This window comes from Pseudopodoces humilis, chromosome 1 (genome assembly GCF_049639895.1).
Source record: "Pseudopodoces humilis isolate 2021_Gansu_Grassland_sample_001 chromosome 1, ASM4963989v1, whole genome shotgun sequence".
Taxonomy (NCBI): Eukaryota; Metazoa; Chordata; class Aves; order Passeriformes; family Paridae; genus Pseudopodoces; species Pseudopodoces humilis.
The window spans coordinates 132,168,558-132,195,794 of NC_142200.1; the positions used below are offsets into that span (position 1 = coordinate 132,168,558).

At 37.1% G+C, this 27,237-nt stretch overlaps 2 protein-coding genes across 3 annotated transcripts in view; both read left to right on the forward strand.

Annotated features, from left to right (window-relative positions):
• LOC102105663 (macrophage mannose receptor 1-like) overlaps positions 1 to 24,846 on the forward strand; it is a 32,742-nt gene extending 7,896 nt beyond the window's left edge. The window contains exons 8-30 of one of the 2 annotated variants that reach the window (XM_014248458.2): positions 800 to 913; positions 1,789 to 1,904; positions 2,803 to 2,951; positions 3,386 to 3,585; positions 4,874 to 5,001; positions 6,279 to 6,366; positions 6,876 to 7,020; positions 9,297 to 9,332; positions 9,431 to 9,594; positions 10,092 to 10,159; positions 10,944 to 11,044; positions 11,371 to 11,510; positions 12,634 to 12,748; positions 13,412 to 13,593; positions 14,242 to 14,344; positions 15,545 to 15,774; positions 17,698 to 17,863; positions 19,242 to 19,388; positions 20,464 to 20,580; positions 21,400 to 21,567; positions 22,996 to 23,121; positions 23,569 to 23,598; positions 24,034 to 24,846. In XM_014248458.2, the coding sequence (XP_014103933.2) occupies positions 800 to 913; positions 1,789 to 1,904; positions 2,803 to 2,951; positions 3,386 to 3,585; positions 4,874 to 5,001; positions 6,279 to 6,366; positions 6,876 to 7,020; positions 9,297 to 9,332; positions 9,431 to 9,594; positions 10,092 to 10,159; positions 10,944 to 11,044; positions 11,371 to 11,510; positions 12,634 to 12,748; positions 13,412 to 13,593; positions 14,242 to 14,344; positions 15,545 to 15,774; positions 17,698 to 17,863; positions 19,242 to 19,388; positions 20,464 to 20,580; positions 21,400 to 21,567; positions 22,996 to 23,121; positions 23,569 to 23,598; positions 24,034 to 24,278 (3,078 nt within the window). In that variant the 3' untranslated portion in view covers positions 24,279 to 24,846. The remainder of the gene's footprint in view (positions 1 to 799; positions 914 to 1,788; positions 1,905 to 2,802; positions 2,952 to 3,385; positions 3,586 to 4,873; positions 5,002 to 6,278; positions 6,367 to 6,875; positions 7,021 to 9,296; positions 9,333 to 9,430; positions 9,595 to 10,091; positions 10,160 to 10,943; positions 11,045 to 11,370; positions 11,511 to 12,633; positions 12,749 to 13,411; positions 13,594 to 14,241; positions 14,345 to 15,544; positions 15,775 to 17,697; positions 17,864 to 19,241; positions 19,389 to 20,463; positions 20,581 to 21,399; positions 21,568 to 22,995; positions 23,122 to 23,568; positions 23,599 to 24,033) is intronic. The other variant, XM_014248459.2, reaches the window with a different exon arrangement.
• Positions 24,847 to 26,620: 1,774 nt separating this feature from the next.
• The window catches only part of LOC102106849 (macrophage mannose receptor 1-like), a 33,999-nt gene continuing 33,382 nt past the window's right edge, over positions 26,621 to 27,237 (forward strand). Inside the window, exon 1 of the mRNA XM_014248455.2 lies at positions 26,621 to 26,802. Within this exon, the coding sequence (XP_014103930.2) occupies positions 26,733 to 26,802 (70 nt within the window). The 5' untranslated portion in view covers positions 26,621 to 26,732. The remainder of the gene's footprint in view (positions 26,803 to 27,237) is intronic.

Sequence of the window (27,237 nt, forward strand, 5' to 3'; positions counted from 1 at the left end):
TAGACAATTTTGTCCCTCAGTGTCACGTCACTGAGACATGACATTGAGGCACAGAGAGCTGGCACTAGGCATGTTTCTTCAGCTGTCATCTACCTTGCAAAAAAATAGTATCAAGTTCTATAGTATTTCTGACTGCTTGACTCACAAACTTTGTTTTCTTGCAAGGCAGGATGGTTTGATACATTTACCTTCATGTGCATTTTTTGTGTATGCAAATACAAAAAATGTCACGAATTTTGAAAGAAAAAAATTGAAAATGTTGGTATGAAATCCATGCTGTTATTGAGAGAACTTTTATGTCATAGAATAATGTTAATGTTTGCCAGTGTTAGGCACCAAAAGAATTGACCCCAAACTAGATTTCATGGGGGGATTAGGAGAAAGCTCTACTTAAATAGGCTGTATTTTTTTTAAAGTAGTCAGTCACATTCAGATTCTTTGATGGATAAAATAGTTAGATTTACTGCAACACTATCAGATGTTCGATTTAATTCATCTTTTTTCCAGCAGTGTATTGAAATAATCCTTCTCCAAAAGCAGATCCTATCAGCCCCAGATGAGATGGATCTTTACAAATCCTTTCATTTAAAAGTTATGATAAGAAGTAATATAGAGACTTCAAAATGTTAATTTCCTTCTTTCACCTCAAACCAGCATTAAGTAGATCTTAAACTAGTACTTACAGATGTGTCTAATACTTTTTAATAAATCTCCAGTTGGCCCTGTGAAGAAAGAGAAACACTAGCTGTGCTTATGTGTGCCCTTTCTTGACATTTGTTCTTTCTCCCTGCTATTCTAGGATGGATACTGGGCAACTGATGTTTGTTATAAGCAATTTGGTTACATCTGTAAAAAGAAGCCTTCATCACAATCCTCTGAAAAAGAGATAATTGAAGACCCAGGCTGCCAGAAAGTAAATGCTCTCTCATAAATAATAATCTTCAAAGAAATGTACAGGAAGTAATTTACTAGTTCTTGCTTCTTTTGGATACTGTCTTTGTATATTATAGAAAACCCACTGCTGAGGAACGCTGGTCTCTTCCGCAAGCAGTTTACTAATACATGTGCATTTTAAATTTTTGTTCTGAAAATTTTCAAGGAAGTTGAGATTCATTTACATGTGCGTGAATACTGCCCTGCCCTCCATTCCCAGATGAGCCAACCTGTGATTCAGAAAACCATGGTGTCTGTATTGCATTGTAAGAGCAGGAAGAAGTGGAGTTGTGTTACTGATACTCTTCCTTTCAGCTCTCCCTGAAAACAATCTGAATCCTGAATTCCTCTTGGCTCAGAAAATCTCTTCACTCCTTGTACTTGGGAGTGACAGGGGAAGCTTTGTGCTTGTATGTGAATTCATTTCTGGTCTGCAATATTTTGCAATATTTCAATATTTGTGATGTCTGATTGTGCAGCTCTGGAAAGCTGCAGCTGCAGGTCCCCCTGAATGAACCACAGACTCTTTATGGACTCAGTTTGCATAATCCCAACCTTACAGAGCACTGGGAAGCCACAGCAGGTAGCAGTCACAATTTTCTTTGAAAAGTCATGTATGCATAAAAGAGATGAAAACTAAGATATGAATGTCATCCCTTAAACAAAAAGGCTTCCTGTAAGAGTGAACAGAATAAGAAAATTGATTTTATTTATTAAAGGTCAGCCCAGTCTCATTTTAGTTTTAAACTAAGCTGTAACAAATTGAGCATTGAATATTTATACACAAAAGAGTGAAGAAATTTTTACATTGAAGTCTCTTTCCATTACACATTAAAAATCTTATGTTTGTCACAGGGTTGGAAAAGATATGGTTTTCACTGTTACTTGGTGGGTTCTGCACTTTTGACATTCTCAGAAGCAAATAAGACGTGTGAACAGAGCAAAGCTTATCTAGCAACAGTGGAAAGCAGGTGGGAAAATAACTTTTTATAAAATCAGTGTTTTAATGTAGAAACTTGCAAAACTTTTCCATTTTTTGAACCCATCAAAATGTTTTATCAGCACTTTTCAAAAAATTTTATTGTAGCAAGGCATGCAAAGACTATCCATGCAGGAAAAATAAACCCAAAACACACACCTCCATGTTGTAGGGCTATCTACTTAATCCATTATAGAAATTTTAAAATTTGGGGGCTTCTTGAGTTACACCGTTTCCTCTTTTAATTTTTAATTAAGGAAACTGCTGGCTTTGGTGGAGTTTTTTGTTTTCTTTTTCATGTGTTTGGGTTTGCTGGGATTATTTTCTGTTGGACAGTAAGTACAATTTTCATCTACTTATTGACAGCTGGTCTCTCATTATCACAGAAAGCTTTAATAAAAATATTTTCCTAAACTACCTTCTAAGCCAAATTCTGAACAAATGTAGGAAATTTTCCCCAGAACCTGCCTTCTGACAGCCAGAATTTATCATCTCTAATCTGCCTACATCACTGTCAGGCTTCAGAGGCTTCATGGCCCCTGAGGAACATGCCAGCCTTCAGAGGCGATGGGTAGCAAAGCTGACGGCTTGGTCCTGTCTTGGTGGTCTGTTTGAGGCACCTCAAAGATTTGGAAAGACAGTGGAAAGAGTAGAATACAACTAGAAGCCCATGTGAACAGCAATTTGTGACTTTCAGATTCCTTCAGCTGAAAGGAGAAAGTTGTCCCACATGAAATTCTTTTGACTGAGGTTTAAAGACTACCAGGGTTTTTGCTGAACTTCACTGAGGAGCTGTTGTTTTGGGGTCATGTTAACACTCCTCTGATTGTGTCACTTAGATTAATATTATACACTAACAGGCTGTGAATGAACACTGTTTCCCACTGCAGAAATGAACAAACATTTCTGATTAGTCTGACGGGGCTGAGGTCTGAAAAATATTTTTGGATTGGTCTCTCTGACACAGAAGAAGGAGGGAGTTTCAGGTGGACCAATGGAGAAACTCCTCAGTTCACACACTGGAACACAGCCATGCCAGGTAAGCTGTGCATGGGCTCAACCCCTTCAACAGGAGTGCAGCTGCACTCAAACCTGTTGTGCTTGACATCACCCTTCTCAAAATTGAGTTACCAGGATATTGAGAACTCCACAGTACTTGTCAGGTCATTTGTTATGTAAAAATAATCAAGAGCTATTTTCCCTGTGATTTCCCTGGGGTGTCAAGATAAGGAAGTTTTGTTTTCTGAACTTGCAAATCTCTGGTTTTGGTAAAGCTGTGTTACTGGCACTCATTGACCCATATGTGGCCTCTGACAGGTGGTATTAAAACTAGTTTTATAGCCAGGATATTTTTTAATCTGCATAATCTGCACCTTTCTTTTCCTAATTTTCAATGAATAAAAGTAAAGGTCTCATTCCTTAGACAGCAATTAACGTTTTAGTTTTTACTACTTTCTTTTCCACATCTCCAAGGGAAAGAGCGAGGCTGTGTTGTCATGGGAACTGGAATTGCAGCTGGATTATGGGATGTCGTTAGCTGTGAGAAGACATCAAACTATCTCTGCAAACAGCGGGCAGCAGGAGTGCCACCTCCTGCTCCTCCAGAACAGGTCCCTGTGGCCACGTGTGCCGAAGGCTGGGACAGAGCCGCCCAGGCAGACTCATGCCTCAAAGTAAGTGTGTGTCCACCCTCACTGGGAGCCTCAGCGTGGGGCAGACCAGGGGACAGTGCCCTGGTCACCAAGATGCTGCGGCATTTTTTGGGAATGATCTTCTCTTTGGTATTCAAGGCAAGAACGCATGGGGGGAAAAAAAATCCATCAAGTGTAATGAAAGTCAGCAATGGAAAACGATGAACACAAAGTGCTAGAACTATGCTTTATTTTATGTAAATGCCAGGTGAGAACCTCACCTAATTTATTTGCTTCCAGGGGTTTGGAACTTCAGGAAAAACAGTATTACATCTCAAGAGTTGGCAGTGTCATTTGCATAAGACAATGTTTCAGTGTTTCTGAGAGAAACCATGCCCATGCCAACCTTTTCTCATACAGCATGTGGTACTCGCAGCAATACTTTTGGATCTGGGTTTAGTCGGAGACTCTTCAGCAAGTAAAACTTTTGAGCATTCTCTTGATTTAGCTAAAAATGCCTTATACAGCTCTCTCTTTTGCAAAGGGAAAAAGGAAATAAAAGACAATATAGATCAAGTAAATAAATATGCAGCCTTGTTTTTCCATGTCTTCATATAAAGTTTGCTCTCACTTGCTTTCCTGAGACCCTCTGCCTGTTGGGAAACCAGAGCTGATTTTATTCCTGTATTTACAAGGGTCAGAGCTTCCATGTCATATGTAATTATCATTATATTGGCCATTTACCAAAATTTTAATTGTCATTTCCATAAAATGTCAAGCATTTAGTCCTGTTAAACATATCCTTAGTCCAAGAATGTATGTTCTTCATGGCAGAAAGCGTGTTTTGTACTTGTATGCTTGCACCTCAATACAAAAACCTCTTCCTCAGCTGGGGTCCACACTTGTCCAAACAGCTTTCTGCTATTTGTCTTTTCTCCCCCAACTCACTGACCTACCCTTCCCCTTCCTTTTCTCAAAAATCGCCTGCTTTCTACTGCAAATGCCATGGTTCAGTTTTTCCATCTTTTTTTCAGCCTTTCAGTGGACAAAATTCCAATTAAGTTACAGAGTAGTTTTCTCTCCTCAGCACATTCTGATACCTTTTGTTCTCCTCAGATGCCTCTACTAATTTTGCTTTATTTTAAAATAGATGATGCTATGAAAAAATTATTTACACTTCACATTCTTAATGTTTAATATTAGAGGCTTGGACAGGTGTCATGTTGTCTCACTCAAGAATAAAGGGGTGCCAAAATGATGTGATTTGAATTACATATATTCTGTAAGTTTACAAACTTAGCAATTTATTTTTAATTTTTGTTCTCAACAGTTTTTTGTGAGAGAGGGAAACCAAAAGAAGTCTTGGTTTGAAGCTGAAGAATTCTGTAGAGAAATAGGTGGAAATCTGGTCACAATCAATACAAGAGAAGACCAAATTTTATTATGGCAATTAGCTTCGTGAGTACTTGCATAAGGATTATTTTTTATGTTCCTGCTATGTTAAATAGAAATTACTTAAAACATATCAGGGGCAGAACAAGTGGGTGAGTAAAAACAACCAAATTTAAATTACATTGATACAGGATTTCCTTTGGGAAATAGCATCCTGTAACACTGCTATTTTTTTTTTTTTTTTTTTTAAAAAAGAAGCTTAATATTTTGGTAATTTTCATCACAAGTTTTAGCAAGGCTGTTTTCCAGATCTTATCAATTTCTAACATGTTAGTCCCTCTCCCTAAAGGGAGAAAATAAAATATTCAGCTCTAACTGGCATTTTGTAACTGCCTGCAATTCTTCTTTAACCAGCTCATTCAAAAATCCCTTGAGTTACTGTGTAATGTAAAGCAAAATTCAAGGACTTAATGTGAAGTTTTTCTGAGTAAAAAGTGAAGAATCCTGAAATCAAAGAGTAATTAATTTTAATTAACCTTTGATAGCATTGTAGATCCTATGTCTTCTTTATGATGTGTGATAACTGACATTATTTTCCCCTCAAATTAGACCAATATTCTGATTGTATTCCGTAATGTCAAGGCATGCCAATGACACATAATATATAGCTCTTTAACCAAAACTGTTTCACATAGTGCAGACTTGAGGTTTATTTTCTGGAACAGATTTAAAACTTTCCTAATGAGAAGTTTTTGTGACCTCACTCTTCTTACTTTTAAATATATTTCAGTATTGTGATCACCTGAATGTGATTTTATTTGTCTGTTAAGTCTCTTTGCTTTAGAGTATAAAATATTTGTGGAAGGAAATCTTTGTGTGATGCAGTGACTGAAATAGTAATTTTACTTGGTACATAGGCACAACAAGATAAATCACATTAAATATTAACTAAATGACATAGGAAGTGCTATCAAGCAAATGAAAACAGTTGAAAATCAATTTTCACTATTTTTATTAGTTAAATAAACATCTATTTATGCTTTAGTTTTGTGAAAGCCTCTGTTTTTGAGCTCATACTACAACCAAGAGCTGTGCTGCGTCCACAAGGATGGGAGCCTGAGCTGGCTCTAAGCCACATCATTTTAACTTATTTTTAAATGAGAAGTCTTAGCCCAACACAGAGACTATCAACTCTCTAACAGAGTGCAGGGAGTGAGCTTGGCCTTGGGCCACAGCTCCCGATTCAGGTGTGACAGAAAGCAGGATATTTCTGTGCTTATCAGGATTTATATTCTGGTCTCTCTTTCTATGCTTATAAATCTATATTGTATGAATTATTCTAGGGATAAAGGACTGAACACTCAGGCTTTCTGGATCGGTTTGTTTCTCTTAAATCCTGATGAAGGTTTTGCCTGGATTGATGGCTCCCCTGTGAGTATTTATTGCTGGACATTAATTGACATTTTGTCTTTTAGAAAATACATACTTTAGAATATATATATAAGCTGCAGGGAACTGTCTTAACACAACATTGCTTGTGTTTCATCCCTGGCACCACGTTATATCCTACCTTCCACAGTCTGTGACTTTATACCTTCACAGCATCCCAAAATGGGCACTGCTCTACGGCAGTACAGGGAAGTCCAGTTGCCAACTTTCACAAAACAAGATAGATGTGACTCCCTCTGCCCCTCAGTATTTCTCTTATCGAACACATGGTTTCTACACCATGTAGTCTCTGCTCCTTCTTCAGGGAGTGGTGGGGAAAGTAACCTGACCAGCATGACCTTCACAGCCATCTCAGGTCTGCTTGAACTCCTATTGATCCTGTAAGAAAGGTACTTGAGATGATGAGATACTGAAATAGTGTCACCATGGCAATCTCAATTACTCCTGTTCAGCTCGGAGCACACAGTAATTGATATGTATTTCCAACACAGGTAATTTATGAGAATTGGGAGGAAAATGAACCCAACAACTATGAAGAACTTGAACATTGTGTTATGTTCAATAGATCACCCAAAATGCACTGGAACGACTTGCGCTGCGACCATTTACTTAATTGGATTTGTGAAACAAAAAAAGGTATTATTACCTTCCCATTTATATGGAGCAATAAACCCAAGCTTGAAAAGCAAATGTTATGGATTTAAACAAATCAAAAGGAAGAAAGACACTGGGAATTGTTCATTTTACAACCAGCTGCAGTGAAGGCAACACATAAAGCATGGGGAATGAATTGAAATATTTCTCTTGTCCTTGGATGTAGGAAGTTAGGGTGTCCCTATTACTTCATCTCTAGTTGTATATCTTTCTGCCATGGGTTGAATAAACTTGGGAAGCAAAGGTACTTATCCCTTCTCCTATTATCTGTTCCTTCTATTTATATCTGCTTCAGGCTTACCCCAGGTAGCTGTAGATGCAGGATGCTAGAGCTCTCTCTACAAAAGTGAAAAAACTTTGCCTCCCAGTGTGAAACAACTAATGGCAACCAAGAGATCATCAGTTGCTATAGGAACCAGCAACTCTGAAAACCCAATCTGATCGAAAGTGGAGTTACTGGTGTAACTGTGATGGAGTCCTGCATCCACCAACTTTGCCTGGAAAGCAGGGCCCCAGTACCAAAACTCCCCCACCTGGTGCCAGGCTCACAAAATGGACCTGACAGATGTTGGGGTACCCACCAGCAGGAGAGAAAATGGGGTCTGTCTGGGATGAAGACCTCAAGTGACAGCTGATAATGAAAGAACTTACTCAGTCCTACTTCTACATCCCCACTTCCTGGTTGTAAACTGAATGTTTGTACTCCTCTCCATGGAGAAAGAGATTTTTAAAACCTTCTCAAAATGAAAGAAAGTTGGATGCACACAGGGAAGTACTAGGAGGCACAATAGGAAGGGGAAGGGATAAGCAGTTACATAAAAACACTGAGTGAATCTAATATTTGATGACTCTGCCAACAAAACTCTTGAAGGGTGAATAAGGCACCATGGTAACACTGAAAAATTGCTTAACCAAAAAGGAAGAATCACTGTTTCCTTTTGGTAAATTAGTCACAAAAATGCACCATCCAAGCTCTGATTTCTGCATACCAGCTCAAAGCAGCACATCCTGTGCAGCCCTTTCTGGCACACTGAGCATGCTGCTTTGTATGGACAGGTCTCTCTGCTCTTGGTGAGATTACGCAGGAGGAGCTCAGAAACCATGACACAACGACTCTGATCAGTTTAATTTGATCCTAGATGATCTTTCAAAAGCAAGAAAAAAATTGAGAAATTGATCTTGTAATAGTGAATGGAGATTATGTCAATCCTGTAATTGTGAATGGAGATCAACATGAGAGAAGACATATCAGATGTGAATTCCTTCATGTTCACTTAAGACACATATTTACAAAATGTATTCCAGCTTTACAAAAACAATGAAGGCTACAGTTAAGATTAAACAATAAAATCAAAATGACCAGAAGTATGTAAATTAATAATGAGGACATTGAAATAATTTTAGTTCTATTGTTCACTAAATACTTAAGAAGAAAATGTTTAAATGATCCCCAAAAAAATTTACTTGATTTTTCTTTTCTCTCATTTCTATAATACTGTGTTTTTCTCCATCAAACCACAGTGGGAGTGGAGAAAGCTAAGAGAATTAGTAGTCCAGAAGGACAAAATAGCAGGCATTCATATGAAAGCAGAGCTTCTAAAGAGAGGCTATAGCTGGCTCTGGCAATAGCAACAGCAAATTTGCTTCCTCCAGGTTGAACCTGCAATCAGAAATTTGAGTTTAATATCCATTGGCTCTCCAGGAATCTTAAAAACAGATTGTTCTAGTAAAAGCCAAGTCATCAGGAAAGGAAGAATCCATTGACACACTGGAAGTTACACCTGATATTAGCAATAAACTAGCATTAAATTTTCAGTACCTGTGGATACCACCTACCTACAGTAGTAGTACCTATTACTATGTAGGTAAACTTTAGAATTTACTAGATTGGATTATGTTGTTTGGCTCTAGTCCCAAGAATACAAAAAATAATTAATCATAGAGTGTCAAGTGAAAATGTTAAAATAAATTTTCAGAGTAATGTTTGTTTAATCTATCACAAATTTACTGTGAATCCTGGATTTTTCAACACTGTGCTTTTGGATATACATTACTGTAAATGCATTAGCTAATTCATAGTTTGCTTCGTGGGTTTGGTTTTTTTCCCTCTATTTTATGAAACATGTAAAGCTACATAAAGAAAATCTCTGGGATTTTGTTTTGTTTTGTTTTGTTTTCATGCTTTTGAGGATTTTGTTTGTTTGTTTGTTGTTTTTTTTTAATTTGGGATGTTGCTTATGACATCTTCTATTTTACAGGTACATTGATAAAGCCTGAAGCAAACTACAAACTTGGTAGGTTTTTTTTCCTCTTTCACAAAGATTACTATATAGTTTTCAGACCTTGTATTGACCAGATGGGAAAATATTATATATGATTCTTTATCTTTCAGACTATCAACTCACCAGTGATGGATGGATTATATATGAAAATAAGCAGTACTATTTCAGCAAAGAGCATGTCCACATGGAAGAAGCACGGAGAATTTGTCATAAGAACTTCGCAGATCTTGTTGTCATTGAGAAAGAAAGCAAAAGACGATTTCTGTGGCAATATGTAAGCAGAAAGCCTATTAAATACAGCTGTCTTTTGAAGCAGAGCAAGTGATAAAATACAGGGAACATATTAAATATTTAGCAAGACCGGAGTCCTGAGCTTGTTCTATATTATTTATTTATAGAGCAATAGATTTGTTCAGGACATGTTAAAAATTACTATTGTTTTTGATAGGTAGAGGAAAATGGCATGCAAATATTAAAGGTGCAGCAAAGGATAGTTCAGGCCCAGGTTAATTATCTTTTCTAATACATGTAGTGTTTAGCACAGTGAAAATTGCTTTCCTGTCCAGTGGGTTCCTCACTCCAGGATGTTCCACATATCTGTTTCTTGCTTGAAACCTGAGTCTGAACTTACAACCTACCTATTTTTATGTGAGGCTCAAATTCCAAGAAAATAAAGGAAAAAAAATCACAGGAATGGTTAATTGGCTTTCAGATTTTTGCTTGACGTTGAGGAACAGTTTAGTGCTTAACTATTAATTACTTTTATTTTAGATGTACACAAAACACAGAGGAAAATCATATTTCATTGGCTTAGTTGTCAGCTTTGATCAGAGATTCAGGTGAGTAAAGGAAAACTGTTAATGGACAACAAATGATGTTAATTTCATCTCACTCATGGAGCATTTCTGTGTGTTTTCATTTTATAAGTTAAAAACTGTTGTGCAATTGACTTCTGGATAGTGTTCAGGAGATGTCTCAGATCCAAAGTATTACATTCTTCTGTACTGAAGCAGAGAAATGCATTTGCCTCCTGAATTTGGGAGAACAAACCCAATAAAAATTCATGGCTATGACAGCTCTCTTAATGCCTTACTCTGCGAGAACGCAACCCTGCATAAGTATTGAGGAGGAGCAGCTAATTTTAAGATGTTGTTTACCTGATCCACTTTTGACAGTAACCTAAGGGTGAGATTTACCCTGACCAGATCTCCAATGGCTACAGAGAAAGCCCAAGAGGTTTTGGTAAAACATATATATAAGGGTTAAATCAAATTAATCCCAAATGGTTCAAGTTATGTGAGCTGGAAGCAAGAAGCATAAGCAGCATCGAGTCCAACAACTTTCTGAGATTTCTGGCAGGAAGTTTGTTTTAACAATAGGTTTGTGGAAGACTTTCAGGAGGACAACCCTTCTGGGATGTGAAGAATGTCCGTAGACTGCCTCCAATGTGGTGGTACTGAACAGATGAGAAGCAGCAGTAGTGCTGTGGCTGTGTCCTCTCCAGGATATGTGGAGCCTTTGCCCTCTGGTCACTGCTAATACCTTGCTTAGCCCTCTGCCCAAACAGACTTTGTGACTGATTGCTGAGACGTCTGGCAGCCACTGTCCCCTTGTTTCTTCCAGATGGCTGGATGACACCCCAGTGAATTATGTTGCCTGGGCTCCCAATGAACCCAATTTTGCAAATAATGATGAAAATTGTGTGATAATGTCAAACGATTTTGGTAAGTAAAATAGCAACAATAAATATTTGCGTAAAATTTAGGATCAAAATCCAAAATGTTTGGTACATACTTAAGTTGGAGGTTACCCCACAGAGATGTAGTTCTACGATACTGACATTTTTTTCGTAACATGCTCAAGTTTGAAATTGTGCCATCACTTTTAGGAAAGAAACATATTGCAGAGGAAGGAGGAGTGTATTTGGGTAAATGTCTTTCATTTGTGCTTTATGAATGCCATCTGAATCTGACTGCTGTAGTGGTTGTATAAGAGTTTTTCTGTATTCTGTAGTCTTTACAACGATTATCTGTATTCCTTTTCTTTACAGGCTTTTGGAAAGACATAAGTTGTGCTTTGAAAAATGCCTTTATCTGTGAAAGGCACAATTCAACTTACTCAGGATTTGCTCCTACTGTACTTCCACTTCTGGGAGGATGTCCTGAAACTTGGCTTTTGTTTAACAATAAGGTACAGTAATAAATCTCAGCCATATTTATCAGATTTGCTCTAGGTGAAGAAAACAACTATCCCTTTTGTCTCATTAAATAAATTCCCTCTCTTTAAGCACCAGTTTACTAAGAGCTGTGCTAGTTAGCAGTGCAGTGAATTTTCAGGTTGGCAAATTTGTAGTTAAATATATATTTAAAAAGAGAGATTTCAACGTTTGACATTATAATTTTTGTAATGTCTGTATGCCTTTAGCCATAGTTACTTTTCTAGTTTCTAGATGCTTCTGCTTAGTTTAGGCATACTTGCTGCATGGAAATCCTGATTCACTATCCCTATCTGTAAGTGTAACTCTCTTTTTCTGAGTTACAGAGATGAAAAAATGAAAGGTCACACTTTTCATAAGTAATTGGCCATCACAGCAACTCATCTTAAGCTGAGTAACACAAACAGCAATAAATGTCAAATCAAATATAAAAGAAAAGCAAGCATTGCTTTCTGCTATGTTAAGCAAAAAAACCTGGACATATGAACTTTTAAAACACTCCAACAAACAAACAACAGAGGAAAAACCACAAATCAATTCCATAATGAAATCAACAGGAAAAGTTTTCATGCATTCAAAGGGCATGAAGAGGAAGGAGCCATGTCTTCTGTCCCTCAGAAAATACGCAAAAAATATGTTTTATTGGTATTTGGGGAAAACACCATTCAGAAGGGCACTTCTTCCTGACACTGTTCCAGTCACAAGAGTTCTCACATGAGCTGAGGTTTTAGCACTCCATCTGTGGTATATCATTGAAAAAACTTGATCTGAGAGATTCTTACCTGCTTCAAATTATGTTCACTATCAGAAAATAGTTCCAGTCCCTCAAAAATTCTACTTTTTTCAGTAATTTAATTCTTCAAAAGCTTTTGGCAGTTGTCTGCTTTTTCCCAGCAGTGACCCCACACAATTGTTAGTACTGTGTACATATCACTGGGATTGGCTGGGTCTCCTTGATGGCTGATAGTATTTGTGTTTTAGCAGATCCCCCATCTGCAGCTCTTTGCATGCAGGGATTAGCACAGAATTAATCCAAATCAATAGTTTTAATAGTCTTTGACACCTGGAAGTCTGTCTAATCCTTTACTCTCTTCACAGTGTTACAAAATATTTGGATCCAGTGAAGAAGATAAACTAACTTGGCACTCAGCAAGAAGTGTTTGTAGAGAATTAGGGGGAAATTTGGCCTCTATACACAATAATCAAGTGCAAGGTATGACATCTGAGCCTTACAGCATCTATCTATGAAGACACATATTTCACCATCCAGTGATGAGGCTGAACCTACCTCCAGACCTAAATAGCATAACCTGTGAAGGAACACCTGGAGGTGTTTGATCCAGAGGGAAGACTGGAGTGAGATATTGTGACGCTTCCCAAGTTTTGTCAAATGTCTTATATGGAAGGAATAGAATAATCTGTTCCCATGGTCTTGGAAAATGTGATATATTGTAAAAGTTTATTGTCATGAAATGCTTATAGATATTCAAGTTAGACATTAAACAAACATCGATCAGAAATTACATATCTGCAGTTGGTGCTACCTTGGGAAAGACAGTCCTTATGGAGCCATGTCTGGCCCTGATTTCTATAATATTTCCAAGCAACCTAAATAATTTCTATCAAAAAATGTTTTCCTTTTTTTCTCCTCTGGCTTTTTTTTCCCCTGAAATCAAACTGCTTCAGTTTGATTACCCAATGTAATTTTTTTCTTTTATCATTAGCTCATAGCCTAACAAGTTGGAAGTTGGTATTTCCAGTATATTTAGAAGATATTTGGTTGTTTTTTTATTTGTTATTTGATTTACATGGAATTTGAAGAAAGGAAATTCCCCAGGTAATTTTTATTTTATTTTTTTTACCTGTTTCTTATCAGCTTTCCTCACCTTCCACCTAAAGGATGTTGACAGCGAAACATGGATTGGGCTGAATGACATTAACAGTGAGGGTAAATATCTTTGGACAGATGGAAGCATTTTTGACTATTCAAACTGGGCCCGAGGATTCCCATTCAGAGACATAGTCCAAGTGGTTGACTGGAAATATGTTACAATACAGGTAAACAGAAATAAAGCAGAAAATGCATAAAACAAATGACATATTCAATATTTGAGTCACCAGCTTGACTTCTGTCTCAGCTAAGATCTGATCTTTAATAGCTTAAAGCAGACGGGAACTGAAATTTCAATGATCGAATTTTTAGAGCTGTACTCAGAAATTAATAGGCCTGTTTAGAATCCAGGCTTATTCTCATTCCTTTGTCAAAGTCTAGAAGTGCAGAAAAGTAATCTTTACTGCTAGAATTAATTACACTTCTTATAATTATTATATTTTACTGAAAATATCCAGTGTTACTAGTTGTGATTTTTATTCTGGTTTATTGTTTTTCCTTGTATGATAGGAATCCAAAGGAAACTTTGAAAAATTCAGTACAGATTACCATTAACTCCATAGTAAAAATAATTTAAACACTTTCCAAGGAATTTTAATAATCTGACAAAAATTCTTGCAGCAATCTGCCAATGAAAACACATTTGCTTAAGATATATAATACAATGCATTTAATTTCCAACAAGCAATACATGAAAAGAGCCAGAAAACTAGAAAGGAAAGCTATTAACTTTTTCTCCTTATACCTATTTCTACTATTTTGCTGGAAATTTTGCACTTTCTCAGCAACAATTCTATTTTTTATTTTTTCCCTAGACCGATTGTATTTCAATGACAAAAAGATCTGTAGATAATGCAGGATTATGGGAAAACAGTGACTGCCAGCATAAAAAAAGCTATATTTGCCAGATGGACAGCGGTAAGTTTGACTTGTCTCTTCGCTTGTCACTTTTTTCTTGTTGCAAAACATGTACTGAACCTTACGACTCAGAGAAGCCAACCTTGCCTTCCCTGCAGATATCCACACTTAGATCAGGTGCCTGGCACATAGACATTTTGAAGACAGGATTCACCTTCTTAATCGTAAGAAAAATGCCCAAACCAGGTTCCCAGAAGGTCTATGCCTTCAAAATGCCTGTTATCTCTACTAACAGAAAATTGTAGTCATCTGTGCTTTACCCAGTTATCAGAGATACAGGGTCCTGAATGCAGATATTTTGCAAATACAATACAAAAAGATAAATCCCTCAGTGACTTCCAGCTGGGGGTTAGCCAAGGCCAATTAAACTGATAAGCTTTCTCATCAGTCTCTAGCAAGACTCAGAAGGACAAAAGTTCGAGTTTTCTTCATGAAGCCTTAGGGTGGGAGACACATCCGGAGCACAGCTACACTGCAGAGTCTGCAGGAACAAAAACAGGGAACTGCTGAACAGAAAGTTAAAATAGAGGAAGAAGCCACAGCTGGGTCAGATGATTCTGTCCTATGAAAGTGCAGAAAGCTGCATGAGGATGGCACTAGCAAAAAAAATTTCCAGGGCATCCTCAACAATGACTGAACACAAAGTTTATGGTTTTTCTTCTGTCCCCATCACTAGCTCTAGGCCCCTGCCTTCTACTTCTGTGTATATAATTATAGGTAGAAATACAGTTTCCTTTTTCACCTCATCCTACGAGGGAAAGATGCAGCAGCACAGTCATAAAATTTGCTTAGAAAGAAATTATTTTGAGACTGAAGTGGTGTGAAGATCCTGTCCTGTGCTCACGGCTGGGAAAAACTTCACCTGCACTGAGGTGGGGGGACATAGAGAGCTCTGCAGGGAGGATCATGGTAGAACCAGTATTCACATAATTTCATCTAGTCAGTCTGTGTCTATAGATACACACAGCTCATGCTCTGCATCTCTCTAATCCCTGAATGTGTTTTTATACCACAGTTTAAAATAGTTCCAAATTGCCATTAAAATAAATCTCTTTAGTTTTACGTAAGAAATGCTGTTACTTGATGCTTGTGCTGCCATGATATATTCTTCTGCTACTCAAAAGAAATACTGCTATCCAGCCACTAGTTATTTTCACTGTTTTCTCCTCTTCCTTTCAAATTTGTACCTCTTTCCTACAGAGCCTGAACTGTTTCACCCCACAAGTGCTCCAGATTTCAATTTTGTCCATTATGATAACAGCAGCTATTTAATCATTCCTTCTAAAATGAATTGGGAAGAAGCAAGAAAAGCATGCCAGGAGAAATCTTCAGAGCTTGCCAGTATTTTTGATTATTACAGTAATATATTCTTGCTGCTGCAAGCAGTACAGTATGGAGAGCCCTTATGGATTGGGCTCAACAGCAACATGGTAAGATTAATAAATTCATAATTGGTAAAATTAAAAATGCCGTTACTATTAGCAGGAGAATTGTAGCATGAACAGATTTAGAAACCTCGGGCTGGTGGGAAGTCTTACATCTTTTTACTTCTTCGAGCTTGAATCATTAACCTCCATTTTAGGCAATGGGGGAGGATGAGAACCTTTGGCAGTGCTGAACTCTCTCTACTAGCTCTGTGTGAATCTGTGTGAATGTGTGAAGCTTAGGTAAAAATACCTGGCAAACTTTCAGATGGCCATTTTTAGCAGAGATGACCCCTACTCAAAAGGTCCAAGATGGTCAATAGGGCTAGTGCCTTGTGATCATTGGCAGCTGTAGCTCTTCTCTTATGTTTTGGTTCAGAAGGGTTCAGAGGCCAAACCACACACATCTGAACACACATTCTTTGTTACACCAAAGGTTAAAACCAATAAAATCTATACTGCACCAGAAGTAGTGAATATTGGGATCCAGGTCCACCACTTTGTAAGGGGACATTGGAGTGATAATCAGTCTTACTAGCTCTGTGACTGAATGACAAATTAAGCTTCAGCTTCCCTACTGAATATGCAGTTATTAAATGCACTTCACTATCATGTTTCTATTGCATTGTTCTTTGATCTGACTAAATCACCTTGGTAATAAAAATGAGCTTTTTCATCAGTGATAATCATCTTAACTATTCATTGTTTCTACTAATTGTGATTCCACACTGATATATAACACAGCAAAACTTGTCTGAAATTCAGTATCCCTGGGGATACTTGTAATAAATATTGTGTAAAAATAGCATTTCCAGTTAGTTATATGACGCAGCAACACTCTGATAAAGCCCCTCAAAAGCTTACATTGTCTAAAAAAAATGAACTTGTTGCTGAACAATACATATTTCCACTATTCTAACAGTGTCGCCCCTGGCCCCACCAGAAAAAATGCTCACATAATTGATGGGTAGTCACTAACCTTAAAATAAATCTTGCACAAGTCCATAGGGCACCTCTACCCAAACCAAAATAATAGTGTTTAGGCCCACTTGATACCAAAGCAGGTTGTTCTTTAGTCATAGCAATATGATTTAGAAAGCAGTTAAAATTCCATTTTGATCAAGCTTGAATCACCAGATGTTCCCCTGGTACTTATAAACAATCCATCCTTGATCTTTCAGAGTCAAGCTTTTTGGTTCCTCCTGCTCCCCAGGCAGACTGACCTTGCCCTGGTGATGCCAAGCTCAGTATGACCTTGTGTACCTGGCATCTCTCTTGGCACAGTTAGACATTGGAGTGAGGTCACATCTTATTCCCCTCTTAATGGCAGCAATATATTGTCTATGTCTGTTAGCTTTTCCTTGTAATTCTTCTGATTCTTCCTGGAAAATAAAAAAGTGGAGGAGGAAAGACTAAACAAAGGCTCAAGAATTCCTGCTCAACATGTTTCTCTTTTGCTTCTTACAAAGTAATAATTTTCTCAGGCCCCTCATTAGTGATAGCTTCAGTTTACTCCTGAATGTTTCTCCTCAAAACTGCTGGAGCTTAGAGTCCTGGTTTGATAGCCAACTCTGAGACCTGAGCTTTCCATAGGTTTCATGTTCTTATGGTCTTGATTCTTTTCATGGAGATCCGACTCTTCTGGCATGGTGATTCCACCTTACAACTTTGCCTGACAAGGGACTGAGTCCCCAGGGAGCATTATTTAGCCTTCAAAACACTTCCACAGGCTGTTCAGCATGGGAGCCATACTGCTGTGTCTGGGTTTTACGTTGCTGAGTCCTGATTCAACCAGTATTTTAACAGTTCTTGCACAGATACACCAACTGCCTGTATCACATTGAAAATGTGCTTGTGTATAACTGCATTCAGCTGAAACAGCAGATGAGAGTTTAGAACAGTTATGTCAAATGTCTGTTTCAATTTTAGAGTTACGGATATTATATATGGACCAATAAAAGGAAACTGAATTTTTCTGAGTGGGACTATGGAGAACCAAAACAGAAAATAGCCTGTGTCTATCTAGCACTCTCTGGGAGTTGGAAAACAGCACGTTGTGATGAGAAACATCTTCCTGTCTGCAAAAAATCTGAGGGTAAGCAATGGCAATGACTTTTGGTTTTATGGCAGAAACTTTGCTTTATCTGCTTTGACTGAATTGCAAATTTCTAAGTATATATCAAAGAATAATAAGGCTGAGTATGTAATGTAAATACCTTTATTTTGCATGAAAATGTTTTATTTTGATGGAGTCAGCATTCACCAGCCAAGATGTTGCCACTTTACTGGACTGGAGTGATAGCTGCCATGACAGCAGGCAGACAGATCATAGCGATTGTGGGAATATCAGGCATTTCACATTAAGTCTAGAATGTAAAATGTTTTGCTGACAGAGGTTTTATGGGAAGGTCTGTAATCAATGAAGTCCACTGAGTATAAAATAAATAATTTCTTCAACATATGCACATCATTCCTACAGTGGTTGTTAATTCATTGCTTTTGGATTTTGAAAACTGGATACAGGAGAAAGAGTTGTATCTGATAAAAAAGGGTATGTTATTGGCCCAAAAAAAAGTTCATACTTCATAGGATTTCTGTGGGTAGCACTGGGGAATACTACACAGTAAAACTACAGGCAAACCTCAGAATGGGACTGGGCTTTTTTGCTTTCTCATTTCTGTTAGAGTAACATCTGTTAGCTCTAGTGACATGCATTTAATGTAAATTCAGAGTTTATTTGGGGTTTTTTGAGTTTTTGTTTCATTTTTGTTTTGTTTTGAGTTGGGGATTTTGTGGAGGTTTTTTGATTGGTTGATTGTTTTTTAATTTCTTTCCTAGGCCATGCTCTGAACTTCATACTGTTAATTTCCAATTCTTGTTTTAAAAAAAACAAATACTAAGTGACAATGTTGCCATTTCTTTCCATGATGTCATTGCTTGTGGGAAAATGAGGGGTTACTACTTAAATACTCAATGAGCCTCATGCTTTGTCAGATATAAAGATGTTCAGAAATTTTATGGAAGGATTGTTATCCTGAGGGAAAATATTAAATGAGAAAATTCTATTATATGATATTTCATTTAAAATAAAACTTATTTGAACTTCTTGAGAGTTTGTGAGTTTTCTAGAGGCGACTTTTTTCTGCTTTTTAATGCTTCTTTTATTTATATAAATTTGTTGGTTATTACAAAATAAACTAGAACCAAAATCCTTCAACACTCAAATATCCTTGAGACAATCCAAGTTTGATTTAGTTAGTAACACAGAAGAGCACAGGTTCACACTGAGTCATCCTCTCACAGCTGACCAGTCCTGATCCTCGTTGTCACTCTTGTCAGACACTGATAATTCTAGCACTGTGTGCCAAAGAATACTTTTAATACTTTCAAGACAAGGTGGTTTTAAGATTTGATTTCATGTATGAAGAACTGCAATCCTTACTGAATGAAAGTATTTGTAATATTTCTTCTAGATGTACTTCCTTCTGATCTCCCTCAGGATATTGGACAATGTCCTGAATCCGATCACATATCTTGGATTCCTTTCCGAAGCCACTGCTATAATTTCAATGCCAATGAAATGAGCTGGGCTCAGTCTGTCACTCAGTGCATTCAATCAGGTAATTATTATTTTACCCAATATAAAACTTTAATCTTGACATTAAAAAGAAGTCTTGAAAAAACTCTTGAAAAGTAATAATGCAAAATCTACAAATATTAAAAATAAGGAATAAATGTCTCATTTATTTTTTTATTGTTATTTGCTTTTCAGTTATGTTGAATTTAAGGTGATTTCCTTCTTTTATGTTTCCATCTGTGCTTGTTTCTTGTTATATTTATTCACTCACAAAATTTCTCCTTTTAGTAAGATCGTAAATTTTATGTGATTTGAAAAAACCTATTTGTTTCTGGCCTTTTCCCTTCTTTTCCATATATTTCCCTACACAATAGGCAAAGTAAATATCATTTAAATAATCACTAATTTTTAACAGGGGCTGTGTGATCTGAAAGGGGTTGATCCGAAAGGGGTTGCACGTGCTGCTGGTAGCCCTTGCTCTGTCAGCAAGGCTCCCTGGCAGACTGCAGAGCCCAGGCAGGGAAACTGCTTCCCTCCTTCTCCTTGGAGACATCTGCTCCTGGCCATGACCAGGAGCAGTACCTTGGCACTCTTTCACCTTTGCTGCTGAGTCATCAGCTATCTCATCCACGTCTCAGGAGGCCAGGAAAGAAAAAATAAATGGATCCTTTGTTTCATACCTTTTTAAGATCCTCTTAGCCCTCTTACTCTACCACCACTGCCACAAAAATTAATACATCAGTTTGAATTGCAGATTTGTTTGTTGCTCAGGCTTGTTTGTTGCGCAGTATTTCATGCCACATATTATTCCGTCAAACCATGAAGAACAAATAAATAATTATAATTCCTGTGAACAGTATCATCCAATCACTTGAAAACATAGTGCACTTTTCCCAGTGTTTAAAAGTCATCACCTTCACTGTGCTTTTCTGCCTTTCACTTCAGATGACATCTCTCACCATCTGTGCTATTCCCCTACAGCTGTACACTACCTTGTGGTCGCTATTTAATTCTTCTTTACTCCCTAGCAGTGGGAGAGGATTTTTTTATTAACCTTAACCTGTCTCAAACTACACTGGGGATATCTCCAATCAGCTTCCACTGTTTTTTTTTTATAGGTGGTATGTTGACTTCTGTAGCAGATCTGGATGAATCAAACTTTTTAATAGAACATGCAGATTTATATGCAAGCAAGACAAGCGGCTTTTGGATAGGAATATACAGAAATGTAAATGGTAACTATTTCAAGTTCTATAAGTAATCATAAACAGACTTTATTAAATGGAAAAAAACCATTAATAAATAGGTTTTAAGCAATTAATTGGAGTAGGAGATCTGACCTGGATCATCTCTGAGGTTGTCTCCTGTTCCTGATCTCTGAGAAAGCTTTTCCTGATGGGGAAAAAGTCCTGACTGGCTCTCATCATCTCTTGGCTGGGGAACACTCATGTGGGACCTGTGGGAGTCCAGCCAGAGCTCCTCTGTGACTCTATTGAGAAAATTAGGCTGCTTGCTAAAACATACAGTAGAATACATGCATCTGGAAGCAAACAGTTATCAGACTACAAGCAGTCAGAAAGGGTTTTATTTTAAATTATTTTCACCCCATTGAAACATCAAAATTTTTATTTTAGGGTTTATAAAAAAAAGGTTTAATTTTTACTAAATATATGTTTAAGCATTACAGTAAAATCATGATTTTCATTGAGTACTGCTGAAATAATAATTTAGAAAGTTTTCATAAAAAGTCTGAATTTAGCTTTTTTCAGTTGAAAATTTTAATATCCCATGCACAGGTATGGAAAAATAGAAATTAAAACTAAGTTATGACTGATAAATCTGCAAATCATAATTTGGGAAAGCAATTGTTTTGTTTTTGAGACAAGAATCAAATGAGATGAAATGCATCAAAAAACAACCATGGGTAGAATTTCTGAAGAGATTAGTATTGCTTTATTCATCTGAATAAAGTAATATTAAATAGTCAATATTCACTAAGATGAAGGCCTTTCCTGTGGATCTATTAGTATTGATACTAACATTTGCCACATCAGGGCTGCTGCTTTGGCAGGACAGCAGTCCCTTAGACTTTGTCAACTGGGCTGACGGGCAGCCCTCGGGGGACGAGCTGGCTTTCTGCGTGGAGCTGTCTGCGGCCACCGGCTACTGGAATGTCCTGCCCTGCTCTTCCCAAAAGGGCTTCATTTGTAAGCAACCAAAGAGTAAGTGATTAATATTCACTCTTTCCATTTATGGTTTTATCGCAATGGTAACAGCACAATATGAGCTTTACAGAAGATTGACCAAATGTTTCAATGTTCAGACAAAAATGATACAAATTTTTTTTTCTTTTGCCATATTTATGATTTCTATCTTCATAACCTCAGATTTTCTTACATTCTGGGAGGAATATGCAATTAATAACTAAAAATCATAAATATTTCCTGAAAAAAAAAAGCAAACTTCTTTATTGTTTTGTTCTCTTCCAACATAAGCACATTTTTTTTTCTACTGACATTATTATTTTCTTTCTATGGAACAAGAGTGGCATCACTAATTTGCTGTTCTTCCTCTTGCTGCTCTATGATACGTGCTGTTCCAGTAAGAGGTAGATGATGCAATTCTGTTTAAATAGGAGTGGAAGTGCGATCCAGAGAGCATATAGTGACCTTTGAAGAGAGTAGAAGTGTTTTGGTTAGGGTTTTGTTTTTTTTTTTTTTTAATATAGTGTTTCTGTATAACTGAGCACCATCTGCTTTAGTCAGGAAGCAGAAATATCAGAATATTGTGAGCCAAGCAACCATGTGGTATTTTGGAGTTTAACTGTTAATTCTGCAAAAAGTCCAGTTTCCTGCCCTGTTTCACAACCCCAAGGTTCAGGATGTTTCTGAGGTTCAGTCCTTTCCCCCACCAAAGCAAACCTGCAGCTGGTGGGGGAAGCAGCAGTCACGGATTGTTCAGGGCATGTCCTCGAAAGGAAAATTCTGCTTTTAGGAAAATGCCTAGTTTTCTTTGCAGGCAAGAGACACTACTGAATGATAGTTCTCTTTTAGCAGACATCAGAAAGCAGAAGCTCACTATCACCAGAAGCTTTATTTGCTGGGTTTGACTGAGAGTGTCCCTGATATGCAATGCCAAAGTACAGAGGGTATTCCCTGACACTGGGCTCTCCAGTAGAACGGCATTTCAGCACAACCAGATATTTATTCCATTAGAGCCAGCTCTGCACCCTTTCAAGAGACAAATGGAACAGCTGCTTTTCCTTTGTGCTTGCAAACACACCAGAGCCCAGTGCATTGCCCTGGGTCTGCTGCAGCAGCCCGGCTCCTGGTGCATCCCACACTCCCTGGCGGAGATCCGTCCTTGCTGCGGCCATCACCCAGCAGCTTAAATTTTTTGACTGAATATTAAATCTAAAATTAGAGGCTAAGGTGTGATAAAGAAAAAAACCAAAACAATGGCAAATCAAAGCAATGTCAAGGTTGGGCTTGGAATCTGAATATACCAGAAGTATGACGTGAAGCTTCACCCAGTTTTCAGTCCAGTCACAGGAATAAGAAGGCTCTGCAGGAGAGCAATCAGAAGTCTTTCTCTTCAATAAAATTTGGATCACTTGGGTCATGAAATGTTCTGTGCTCTGATTTTCCTAGTAAACCCTTCAATGCTTTACAACCAGCCCCCTGCAACTCCAGCCCAGCTGCCGAGAAAAGCCTTGCAGACGGCGCCCTCTGCGCACAGCCGGGAAAAGCTGCACAAGAAAGCTTCAGTTCATACGTGTAATTATAGATGCAAATAAATTATGGTAAATTAAGACCTGCTGGGTCTCAAAAGAATTATATGTGATACAGGAAATCTCAATTGTCCTCAGCAGTCGATCAAGTTTTCTCAGTCTACACAAGAAACAGACCCGGCGAAAAGGGCAAGGTTAATTAATCGGAGAGAAGGGAAAGGAAAGTCCTCTTAAAACAGTCAGAAACTACCACAACAGAGCTTTGAGATATTCTGGTTATTACGAAAGAAGCAAGAAGGGGGTTTAATATGCAAAAAACTGCAATTTTATTGACGGGAATAGGGGGTTAAAAGCCTTTCATGCCCTTTCAGCTCACCTAATTTAGCAGAAGTGTTTTACAGATGTGATGTGCAGGTTACCAGACCTTTTACTAACATGAAACTGTCGGGACTTTTTTAGATTTTGACTAAACATTTGTATTTATCTTTGACAGCTATTCTTAAAGCAGCTGGAAATGTGGAAGGTAGGATTTTTTTCCATTCCAAACAATTTTAAAGTTATGTGCTTAATATAATTTATTTAGTTTATATATATATATATGTGTGTGTGTGTGTGTGTGTGTGTGTATATATGTGTATGTATATGTATATGTATATATATGTATATGTATATTTATGAGCTTAATTTACTTAGGTGCCATTGAATTCTTTCCCAGACTAATTTATCAGTACCTGCAAGACCCTTAGGGAGCCCCAAGATAATCAAATGCTTTGGAAAATTGATCACTCTCTCTCTGATCCTCTTTTTGCATGGCAAGATCTATGAGAAAGACTGACACAGAGACATTATAATAGATTTTCCACCTGGTAATTCAAGGAAAAATTATAGTTTTCAATATTCTTATATTTATTTGTGGCTACAGTTTATTAATTTCTATTTACTTTTTATTTATTTACAGATGCCGAAAAGGACAAAGCCAGTGGTCACCTGAATATGTGGATACTACTTACTCTGGTCCTCATAATTTTATTGGGGGTGGGCTTCATGATTTATTTCTTGTTCAAGATCAAAACTGGAGGTGGAACTGGAAGAGAGGTGAGGCGGAGCAGCAGGCAGCTGGAATACAGCCGTGCCCTGACTGCAGGGGACAGTGGAATTGATGCTAGTAACAACAGAGGAGAAAATGAACACAGTGTTGTCTGATGGGATATCACAGCCCAATTAAATGGTTAAGCTGAAAAAAAAATATAGCTGAACTAAAGGAAACCTTAGTCTCTTTTAAGTGCATGTAACTTCTGAAGTAAAATTGGCAGTTACTCCTTTGGTAAAGATTAGGAACTATTGCTGTATGCTCCTCAATAAATACTCTCAGGTATTTATTAGTACTGTACGAAATTAGTACAACTAATTAAGCAAGCATAGAAAAAAACAGAACTAGTGGGAATTTAGATTTAAAAGATATGGGTTACTTATTTAGGAATTTGTGACAGCATTACATGCAGAGTCAAGACTAACACTGAGCACTCAGCCCTAATGCCTGCACTTTGAGAGTATCTCACCATACAGTTCAGAAGCATGCACACTGTTACTTAAGTGATATTTGGAATAAGCAGATTTACATGAATTGTTTGTCCCCATTGCTGCCCTTGCCTTATACCCTTTACTCAGTATCTTCCTTGTGATAGTATTATAAGTGAAATGCAAATACTTGTCCTTCATTCATGGCTTCAACTTGGACTTTGCAAAACAAATAAATCTGCATAGAGTTTTATTCTATGACTTTGAATGTTTTTTTATCAATTACAAACATGCAACTATATCAGTCAACAATTTATACATTACACAATAACATTTCAGTGTTTAATTAGCATGCGGAAATGATATATAGGTTGTTGATTTAATGAAACTGCTTCCTTAAAAAATTGGCTGGCAGGAGGAGACACAGAAACATGAGTAAGGCATATGATTAAAAAAGCCATAAATAAACTATAGAATAAAGTAGTTGGCAAATAAATTTTGGAAGAATGCATTCCTGGTTTTATTCCACTTGATCACTCATTTTAGGACAGCTTTGCTTACTATCCTCCACGTCTCTGATAAATGGACTGATAACTGGGCACTGTGCTCATGATTCAGGCCAGTAAAAGAGTGGAGAACAAAACAGTGCCTTGCTAGTGAAATATTTTAGAGGTTTTTCTGAGATGTTTACATTTTCTAGGAATTCTCTGTTGTCTATGACATTCTGAAGGAAAAAAGATCTCAAGGATCTCTGTGAATAACAAACCTTTAGAAACTGCATAAGAACTGCAGAGGAGATGCTACATGACATTGGATTGACAATTTGTAGATATGGCAATTAAACAAAACATATTGCAAAGGATAAGGAATAAAAGCCATTTTTTACTCAAACTACTATTAATGGCATTCCTCTTGATCTTTCAGCTTATTTTTTCCTCTTCATGTAAGTTACAAAAATTTTTTTTTATGTTTTTGTAAATACAGAACGGGATTCTGTGCTGTTTGATGGCCAGTGATAAAGGCAAAGTAAATTAAAAGAATAAAGAGATTAAAAAATCCAAAATAATATCATTATTTTATTTTATTTTTTATATTGATAACACAACTCCAGAGACTCTGTGTTTTGTGAATGAGTTTCTTCTATTTTATTAAGTGATGCTTTGCTCTTGCAGAAAATACTGTGAGATTTGCCTTCATAACAAGGACAAGAAAAATGAGAGCAAATTTGAAGGGCTATTTCAACTGAATTTCTTTCCTCCCTTTTTTTCAAAATTACTAAGGGATTGTGCATCATAGCTGCAGTTCATGTCAACTTAATAAATGACTGAAGCTCACTTGTAAAATTTGAAATTATTCGTCTATCCTTGTCTCATTTATGCTTGGTATAAAGAAAGACTAAAGTACTAAAGCTCATTTGTACTTTATGGATGAAATATTTTGAGAGGCAGATTTTTTTGCCAAAATCACAGAAAGATTTGTAAAGATTTGGCTAATTTGTATTGGTTCTTCTAAGATAAATTCACATGAAATAATAGCACACTAGTTCTACTAGCTGATACACCAGATAGATAAAAGGTGGGTGTATGCATAGGACCCAGTTTGTCAAGTCACCAAGCAAAATTAAATTGTCATGTGTGGGTTAATTTTTCCTATTGAAATAGTCAAAATTTCTCACTGCAGTAAATGAAATCAATATATCTTTTGCAGCAGTGAAGACCTATCTGGTTGAGAAATTTGCATATATTTTTCTCTGAGTTTCTCATATATGTATGATATTTAAGATACATCCATTTAAAGTGCACTCCCTGATTCTTTGTCTTTGAGGGTCAGAATGTTACAATTCCAGCACAGAAAGAAGAAATTTAAAAATCATTCAGTGGAATGATCTTGAACTGCTCTAAATTTGCCACTTGCATTTGAACGGATGGAAACTTCACTTCCAGATGCAAAGTTTGAATTCTGTAATTATAGATTTCAAAATACCACATGTGACAGGATATTTCCTTATTTAGAGCCCAGAGTTTTCTCTTTCAACTAAAAATCTCCAAAACTGAGAAGGAGCCAGTGCCAACTGATTCTTTTAGGACCTCTGCTACAGCAATTTATTTCAACTCATCTCTTTGTGAATAAGAAGACAGAATGAAAACCTTGACCTTTTCTACAGTATTAGTTTTCCTCTCATTTGTTCATACTGCTTTTCAGACACTCGGTGAGTCCATTTTTTCCTATCCCCTGCAAAAGTGGATGTGAAAGTGGGAATCTTTGTTGTCTTGCTGGTTTTTCAGAATCTTTAAGATTTTCACATAAGCTTTACTACTCTGCATTTCATATTTGTCCTAATGGGAGTGGTCCACGTAAGTCTCCACAAGACACATACAGAGGTGTTGATTTACTTTTAGAGGGGAATATGCAAAATAGGGTAAAGCTAGGAATCAGAGGTCAGGACTGAGTCACATATGTGAACAAAGATTGACTTTTGAGTACAACTTCTTTATTGGTTATGTTTGCTACTGTAATGTAGATGGATTTCACAGTGTGCTCCATAGTCTTTGTCTATATATGTGACTGACTCACAAAAAATGGAAAGGATAGAGGAATTAAACAGGGTGCTGCTTGTGTATCTCCTAGCCTTAGCATGAGATTG